At 37.6% G+C, this 9868-nt stretch overlaps 1 protein-coding gene across 1 annotated transcript; it reads left to right on the top strand.

Moving 5' to 3' along the window:
* Window positions 1-9001: 9001 nt before the first annotated feature.
* LOC125777475 (uncharacterized) lies at window positions 9002-9868 on the top strand. Its single transcript, XM_049452542.1, has one exon. The coding sequence runs from the start codon at window positions 9002-9004 to the stop codon at window positions 9866-9868; it is 867 nt and encodes a 288-aa protein (XP_049308499.1).

Here is a 9868-nt window from a genome sequence, read left to right as displayed (position 1 = left end):
AATTTGAAAGCGAAATATAGCTCATTCATGAAGGAATATGAGCACCTTGGTCATATGTCGTTAGTTTCTGAAAGAATGATTTCCAAGTGCAAGTACTTTCTACCTCATCATTGCGTTATTAAGGATGATAGTACGTCGACGAAGTTGCGAGTTGTTTTTGACGGTTCTGCGACTACAACTTCAGGGTTATCACTAAATGACATACTCATGACTGGTCCTACCATTCAACCCAAACTTTTCAACATTCTCGTTCGTTTTCGTATCTTTCCAATTGCACTCACTGGGGACATTTGCAAGATGTATCGATGTGTTCGCGTAACACCTCCAGATAATATGCTTCAGTGCATACTATGGCGAGATTCCCCAAAAAAAAAATTACGTATATACAAGTTAGACACGGTCACATACGGCACCAAGCCTGCTGCGTTCTTGGCTATACGAACTATGCATCAGCTAGCATTAGATGAATCCTCATCTTATCCACTTGGTTCAGAAATCGTTCTTCGCGATTTCTATGTAGATGATCTTATCTCTGGAGGAAGTTCAGTAGAGGAAGTACAACAAATCAGGCAACAAACTACAAACCTACTTTCTAAAGGTCGTTTTCAGTTAAGAAAGTGGTGCTCTAACAACTCAGATGTTCTCAGCGAAATTCCTGTTGCTGATAGAGAAAGTTTTCTTAGTTTCGATGAATCCAGCGATATTGTCAAAACTCTCGGACTTGTTTGGAATCCATCGAAGGATGTCTTTTTGTTTAAATATAAACCTCAGCAAACATCGGAAAAATGTTCCAAGCGTTCCGTATTGTCTACCATAGCACGTTTCTACGACCCATTAGGTCTGATTGGTCCTACACTTACTAGAGCTAAAATACTGTTGCAAAGGATGTGGAGAGACAAGCTCGATTGGGATGAAAGTTTACCACTTTCCATATGCACAGCATGGTTAGCATTTTGTAACGATTTTGTTGATCTTCAACATACTTCATTTCCGCGCTATGTTCTTCAGCCTGGCGCTACTGTTCAAATACATGCATTTTGTGATGCCAGCCTGGAAGCATACGGCGCTTGTGTTTACGTTCGCTCAGTTAAGGATAATGACATTAAAGTCCACTTGTTGTATTCCAAGGCTCGTGTCGCTCCTCTTAAGACGCTGACAGTGCCCAAATTAGAGCTTTGCGCAGCCGCCTTACTGGCGCAATTACTATCTGAATTAAGAAAAATGAATATATTTGATTGTTCTTATTACTGCTGGTCGGATTCATCAGTGGTTCTCTCATGGCTACGACAGGAACCCTCAAAGTTCAACGTATTTGTTGCTGTACAGCAATTAACTGAAGGCATGCAGTGGCGTTACGTTCCCACCTCCATGAATCCTGCTGACATCCTATCAAAGGGCGCTACACCAAAGGAGCTTCTAAGGTCAAGGCTTTGGACGTATGGTCCACAATTTTTGGAAAACGTCGAATCATCGTGGCCACAACCATGCGCATCTCACATATCTCTACCAGAAACTCGTCAAAAGGTTTTGCACATCTCATCTGATAGACCCGACATAACTTTTTCGTTCAAATATATCAACTCGTTCGGAACAATGCAGCGTATCTTTGGATACATATACAAATTTATAAAGTCGAAAGGATCACAGCTCAGAACTACAGATATCCATCGTGGGACTCAATTGCTCATACGCCTAGTCCAAAGAGCACAATTGTGGTCAGAAATCGTCGCCCTGAAGAAGAACAACTTTATACACACATCAAGTAAAATCGCTTCGTTATCGCCATTTTTGGATGATTTTGGAATTATACGAGTTGGAGGTTGTTTAAAGAACTCAACATTAGACTTTGAAGCACGTCATCCAATGATTTTACCAAAAGATCACCCACTGACGTCGTCAATAATCACTAATTTTCATCGAAAGTATCACCATGCAGGTCCTCAGTCTCTACTTGCCTCCATTCGTATGCAATTTTGGCCTATAGGTGGCAGAAAAACTATTGCGAGTGTTCTACGAAAATGTATCATATGTTGCAGATCGAAACCACGCCTCGTCGAGCACATCATGGCTGACTTGCCTAAGGAACGCATCCACGCATCTCGGCCCTTTATTGTTACGGGCATAGACTACTGTGGACCATTTTATTTCAAACCGGAAACGCGTAAAAAAGCACCTCAAAAATGCTATGTTAGCGTATTCATTTGCTTCGCCACAAAAGCCGTCTGGATGGAACTGGTGAAAGATCTTTCAACAGGCTCTTTTCTTGATGCACTTAAGCGCTTTATAGCAACTCGTGGCATACCAAGTTGCATTTGGTCAGACAATGCTACAAATTGTGTTGGCGCCAAGAACGAGCTGAAGGATTTACGCGAGCTATTTCTTAGTGAAAATCATCGCAACCAAGTTCACGCTTACTGCCTCAATAGTGGGATAGATTGGCGTTTTATACCTCCTCGATCACCACATTTTGGCGGTCTGTGGGAGGCAGCAGTAAAAATGGCAAAAAAGCACTTCTATCGCTCCGTTGGTTCGTCGCTTCTTGGTTTTGAAGAACTACGCACCTTAGTATGTCAAATCTCAGCAGTAATTAATTCAAGACCTCTTGTACCACTTTCAGAAAATCCAGAAGATCTTGATGTACTGACGCCCGGACATTTTCTTATTGGTGGTCCTCTTATCGCTATTCCTGAGCCGAACCTCACTCATCTAAACTGCAATCGTTTAGATCGCTGGCAGCAGGTTACCTACATACAACAAATATTTTGGAAGCGATGGCGTGAAGAATATCTTACTATTCTACAACAACGAGCGAAGTGGCGTAAACCATACCCAAACATTGAAGTCAATGACATCGTATGCATCAAAGACGAAAATTCAGCACCTCTTAAAAGGCCCTTGGCTCGTGTTACGGAAGTTGTCACTGGAACAGACGGGGTCGCAAGAGTAGCCGTTCTTCGTACGTCTACCGGCATGATGCGTCGAGCTATCAATAAACTGTGCGTTTTACCTGTCAAAGATTCTTTTGAAAGTTAGACCTTTCAACGGGTGGAGGATGTTCGGAGCAGCTCCTTTCACTATGGAACTAACAATAATGAGTAGCATTAATCTTAAGTTATTATTTATACTTAAGTTAACTAAATTAATACGCACACATATATTCCACCAACCGTGGTGAGAAAACGTTGTAAATATTAAATACTTTTTATTAATTGTTATCTGGTCACTCTAATTGTGCATATCCACCACACATTACTCGTTATTCTAATTCCTCATTTCCCTTTATCCTTTAATATGCTTATACATACATACTTGTTAGAACAATTAAGCTTAGCTTTGCCTAAGCCTAGCATCTTAGTTATAGTTCGCTTTTTACATTCGATACCGGCACGCGCATTATTTTCTTGTTCGGTTCTTATATTCGCTACCTGCAGACAGGCAGGCATTTCACGTAATAAACCACCAGCCACGTAACTTTCTACTCGTTGTATTATATATATTTATATTAATAAATATTTTGTAAATATATATCGTCGTTGTTTTATATCGCGATTCGAAGCTATCAAAAAAGCTTGGTAGCTCAACAACGCGCTTTCAGCGCCAACTAGCGAAAATACCGCAAGACTTTTTTGACAACCTAATATATGTATATTAAACTTATTAGAGGGCCACGCCCACTTTTAAAAAAATTTTGTGCCCACAACTGCCTATTGATACTGCGATTCTCTGTGCCAAATTACAGTTTAATATCTTAATTCAAGGCTTAGTTATGGCACTTTATATGCGCATACCATACCTCAATTTTTTGCACAGACGGATGGACAGACAGACAGTAAACCGGATTTCAACTTTTCTCGTCACCAGGGTCATTTATATTTATATGCATAATCCTATATCTATCTGGATTAGTTGTAGGTGATACATACAGCCGTTAGGATAAAAAAAATATAATATGTACTCTGTAGCAACTGGTTGCAAGAAGTTAATTCGTAGAAAACGTAAAAATCCCTAAAACATGAAGTGTGCTTAAATGTATATATAAATATATAAATGTAAATATATATAAATGTAAATACAATCACTCAACAAAATACCCACTCATTTGAAACTTGATATACATTGTATAATTGTATCCATTTGGAGTTTCTGTATTCGGAATGTTGTTGTGTTTGCGTGGACGAACAGTTTATTAAGCTTACGATAATATGTCAAAGGTGAAAATATAATTTGATTAATTGCAAGCCTAAGCAATCAGGACATTTTGTTTATTTATCTTCGCAATTTATTTGGCACAGTAACACAATAACAGCAAAGATTCAATTACTTATAATTATAATGAGCGGTGTGCGCCATAGCTTATCAAGCGTGATGGAAAGCCAAAAAGTATGCAGAACGATCCAATGCAACAGACATGTATTGTAATTGCAAAATTGAACGAAAATATAATTGTCACCGCCAACCTTTTGGCATCGTCGGCATCATCAACGTCACCGTTACACTTCACCCAACGATGTGTTAAATTTAACGAGAAACGTTTAACAAAGCAAATGATGCGGGCTGGATATGTGTGCTAACCGCTGTGCAAATGTAAGTATCTGTAAGTTTGGGAACTTAAACGATAATTTTAGTGAGAGCGTATGTACATCAGTGCACATTTCTTACTTGGGAGTTTTGATAACACATCACAAAATAAAATTAAATGTCAAAATTATTGTACCTGGATCTTCTTGATAGAAAGCTTAAAAGTTTCTAAATAAAATACAAAGGAATGTAACTTAATCATGACTTGATCTTTCTTCTTTTGAAAGCGTCCTTTCATTATAAGATACGATAAATGAGAAAGCAAAGCTTGAAAGCTAGATTGTTTATATTTTTACAAAGAAACAACTACTTATTTGAACATATGCCTCTTTCTGTACGACCTTCAGTCTCTTCAACAGATCAAAATATTAAAAAAGTGAAGGATATATAGGCAAGTGTTAGAGAAATGGAAAGAGAGCTTGATATCTCCTGTGAGTTTTTGGTATGAAACGCAAAAGAGTAACGTAAACAATTTTTTTGGGCATGCTTGATCGTGCAAATTCCGATCCCACATTCATGGAGAGCAAATATAATAGCCGACGAGACATGGGTTTATGAGTTTTACTTGCAAATAAATCAACAATCATCGGAATGGAACGTGATTTCCGTCGATTTAAGAGATAAAACAAAACGCAAAGAGAGATCTGAAGGTCATTCCAAAAAATACTTATGAAAAGTGTTTCGAGGACTGGAAAAGCGTTACATCTGGTGAATACTTTGAAGGCGATAAATAAATATTGATAAATTATTCCACATTTTTAATCCTGAACAGGGTATATTAAGTCTGTCACGAAGTTTGTAACACCCAGAAGGAAGCGTGGAAGACCCTATAAAGTATATATATAAATGATCAGTGGAGTCGATTGTCCGTCTGTCTGTTCATCTGTCTGTCTGTATTTATATCCCTCAGTTTTTAAGATATCGTTTTTGCAAACGTCATTACCTCTTTAAAAAGATGCTCATTTGTCGCAACTGCCGATATCGGACCACTATAACATATAACTGCCATACAAAGTGAACGATCGGAATCAAATTCTTGTATGGAAAATTTTCACATTTAAAAAAAAAAATTATTCACAAAATTTGGTATAGGACATTTTCTGAGACAACAATGTAATCTCCGAAGAAATTGTTCAAATCGGAGTACTATAGCATATAACTGCTATACAAACTGAATGATCGGAATCAAATCCTTGCATGGAAACTTCCTCATTTGGCGATATACGAGGTGTGTTCAAAAAGTATCGCGAATCGTAACTGACAGTTTTCTTCGATTGCAGGGGCGTGGTGCATCATGAGTTCTTGCCCATGGAAGAACGGTCAATAAGGAATATTACCTGCAAGTTATGCGCAATTTGCGCGAAGCAATCCACCAGAAACGCCTGGATTTGTGGAAGAACAAAAATTGGCTTTTGCACCACGATAACGCCCCTGCTCACACACATCGTTGCTTGTGCGCGACTTTTTGGCCAAAAACAACATACTAATGATGCCGCAGCCACCGTATTTCCCAGATCTGGCCCCCTGTGACTTTTTCTTGTTCCCTAAACTGAAGAGGCCCATGAAATGACGACGTTACGCTTCTCTTGACGAGATAAAGACGGCATCGAATAAGGAGCTGAACAAGATAAAAAAAATTATTTTTTGAAGGGCTTTGAAGATTGGAAAAACCGTTGGCACAAGTGTATAATATCTCATGAGGATTACTTTGAAGGGGATAAAATAGATATTCATGAATAAATAAACAATTTTTGAAAAAACACAAAATTCGCGATACTTTTTGAACACGCTTCGTATCTTCACGAAATTTGGCATGAACTATTGTTTATAGAAATAATGTAATGTCGAAAGAAATTGTCCAGATCGGTTCACTATAGCATATAGTTGTCATATAAACCGAACGGTTTGTAGTGGAAAACTTTCGCATTTGACGTGGTATCTTCACGAAATTTTACATGGATTACTGCTTAAGGTAATAACATAATTTGCGAAAAAATTGTTTAGATCGGATTACTATACTATATATATACATAGCTTCCATACACACTGGACACATAGTTACTAAAAGAAATGCACCTGTGCAGGATGCTTCGGTGCAGCTGAAGTTAACGTTTCTTCTTGTTTTCATTTTATTTGGCGAAAACAATCTCATACAAAGCATACTAACCGTGCGATTCTGTACTGTGATACTATCACAAGTCTCTAAATTTGAGATTTTAAGTTAGAGACAACTTTTGAGACTTGAGACGATTTTACTATTCTCTAAGTGACAGTCACAAAATCTATTACATTTCATCATTCAGAGATGTTTTTACACTTGAATGAAAATAATTATGTCGATAACAAATATTAAATTTTCTTTAACATAGTCAAACACACACAATCTACATATCTATATATAAACTAGAGGACCCGCTTACGTTTTACTGTGGCTGATACATAGATAGTACTACTAATACCATCTATATGATTTCTATTAGTTAGATTATAAGTATTAGTTAAGGAATAATCGGATTTTTGATGAAGCAACAAAAATAAATCAAAAAGCATTTCGTGAGTTAAGAAAGAATTGGTTTTTGGGGTAAAAATACTATTGAATTTGGGCTGTGCATCAGTGAAATCAATCGAGTCCAATCGAATGTCAGCATGGTGGACTGCATATTAAGAAACGGTTCTCAAGCGTGGAAAGACAAAAAAATCGGCTGGCAAGGTTATGGCATCAGTCTTTTGGATGCCCGTAGTATATTATTCATCGAATGATAAATGAGCCAGTTTTAATTCATTGCATTGTGTATTTGATTGCAGTTCTCTTCTACCATTCCCAATATTTAGCAATTTTATTATTTTTCAGGAAGGATCAGATTGAAATTGTACGCATATACATATGTATTAATCGTTCCCGTTTAAAAATTGCATTGCTCTGTGCAATGCTTCGAAAAGATTTTTGTATATATCAAATTTTTTATCAACACTACAGTTATGCCGCTATTTTTTATGCCAGACCTTTTGCAATTTTAAATTGCCTGTCAAGATACCCCTTCCAATAGTTAGCAGGTATGAAAAAAATGTTCTAGCTACCCATAAATGTATTGAATCATCCAATTTATTACTTAAGAACGAACAACTCTGTTCACAATATAAAACCTTGATCCACAGATGTCGCCTTTTACTTTGGCATCGTTTTCTTTAATGCACGTTTACGCCAATTTGGGGTTTGAACATTGGATACTGCGATGGTAGCGCCATCTATCGGTCAAACATTCCAAAATTAATGATTGATTAAAAATGAAAAAATAAATTAAAAAACATTTTCCAGTGGACCAAATTGTAAATCTAAACCATTCTCGAATCTCCTTGAACATACACACAAAATTTCATCAAAATCGGTCCATCCGTTTAGGAGCAGTTCAAATGCAAACACACGGTCAGAAGATTTATATATATAAAGATAAAAATGAATCGCCAAGATGTATGTATGTACGCTCATAACTTTCATACGACTGAACTAAATTTGATAATTCTTTTTTTAAAATGTTCGTTGAGGTTCAGAGATGGTTTCTGCTGAGAAAAAAATTCGAATAATTGCCGGAAAACGCCTAAAACCAGCCCTTTTCTTTTTCCCATACAAACGAATGAATGTTTGTTTTTTAGTAACGCTAAGAGAACGGCTTAACCAATATTGATGAAATTTTCAAGAGAATGTTCTGTGTGAATCGGGGAAGGTTTAGAAATAAAAAACCTACATGTCTTTTGTGGCAACCCTAGTGAGTGATGACAACTGGCAGCACCACCGATGCGAATGGAAAACGAGCGAGGAGCGAGTAGAGTAATAACGAGGGTCATCGAGTGCGCAGTTAAGATTGTAGAGTCATCGAGTGCGCAGTGAATACATACGCTATTATATATTATATTACACAATACTGATACATTGAATATATGAAAATACTGAAACTATACTGTGTATTATTTGGTAGTCAATACAGTGGCGACGAGGATGGGATAACAAAAGAAAAAATAAACGAATCGGGAAGGGTGGAGAGAATTTTTTTTTTTGCAAATAACTGCGCAATTCAGCGAGGCAAAAAAGCAACAGGTAGTGTGTGAGAGCGACTGAATTTTGCCTGCGCAAGTGCGAGTGCGCGAAGAAAACTTAAAGAAGAGAAAACTCGGCATTCAGTCACATAAGCATTAAATTGCAAGTTGAAGAAATTTGAGAAAAGAGAAAATTCGGCATTGAATTGCATAGGCATTAAATTGCATAGGCATTAAATTGCCAGTTGAAGAGAATCTAAATAATAAAGAGAAAATTCGGCGTTAAATTGCATAGGCATTAAATTGCAAGGTGAAGAAATTTGAGAAGAGAGAAAATTTGGCATTAAATTGCATATACATACAAACATAAAGGCACAATTATACTAAGAAAATGATGAATCCCAGTGTGGCACCATTTCTATGCGACGTGATGGACAAGTCGATAATCCGAACAGAGTGGGAAAAATGGCTTCGATCGTTTACGCTGTACTTAGAAGCAGAAGACATTACCACTGCGTCTAAGAAAAGAAGTAAACTGCTACACCTTGGCGGCGCTCAATTACAAGAAGTCGCGTATAATATCCCAGACGCGCTGGTAGAAGGAAAAGAAGGTGTAGATCCATATGAGGTGCTCGTGGGTAAATTGACACAACATTTCTCTCCAAAGAGGAACTCGACGTTCGAACGACATCTATTTAGGTCCCTGAAACCAATGGAAGGGGAAACCCTAAATAAATTCATTTTAAAACTAAGAGGTCAAGCTGCTAAATATCAATTCGGTAAGACCGAGAAAGAAGTTATAGAAACGAATATAAAAGATAAACACATCGATGTGTGGGCACCAATAGATTTGAAAAAACGACTCCTGGAAAAAGAACATGATTTAACGCAGGTGGTTGAAATGTGTCAGATACACGAATCAATAAAAAGCCAAACGACAACAATAGTTTCTGACGTAGTGCCACTAAACGTAAACAAAATCGCTAACAAAACTAAGTTTGATACTGCTGAATGCGAAAGATGCGGGCGTAAAGGGCATACGAGTAATGACTTTAACTGCCCGGCTAAGAATGCTAAATGCAATAAATGTATGCTACAGGGTCATTTTGCAGTGAGGTGTAAAACAAAAAGGGTCAAACGTGAGCACGGAAGTGGTAGTTATGATAACCTGAAACGGCGGCGCATGGCAGCATCTAGAGTGCGCTGCATAAATGATGAGGGTGAGATGAGATCTGAAGAAATGCGGGAGTTCGACTGA

The sequence above is a fragment of the Bactrocera dorsalis genome, chromosome 1, assembly GCF_023373825.1.
Source record: "Bactrocera dorsalis isolate Fly_Bdor chromosome 1, ASM2337382v1, whole genome shotgun sequence".
NCBI lineage: Eukaryota > Metazoa > Arthropoda > Insecta > Diptera > Tephritidae > Bactrocera > Bactrocera dorsalis.
The sequence above is the reverse complement of the archived record's forward strand: the minus strand, read 5'-3'. Positions and strand labels throughout refer to the sequence as shown.

What these genes read in the sequence shown, in the direction of transcription:
- LOC125777475 (XM_049452542.1), top strand. Translation starts at nt 9,002, where the DNA reads ATGATGAATCCCAGTGTGGCACCATTTCTATGCGACGTGATGGACAAG.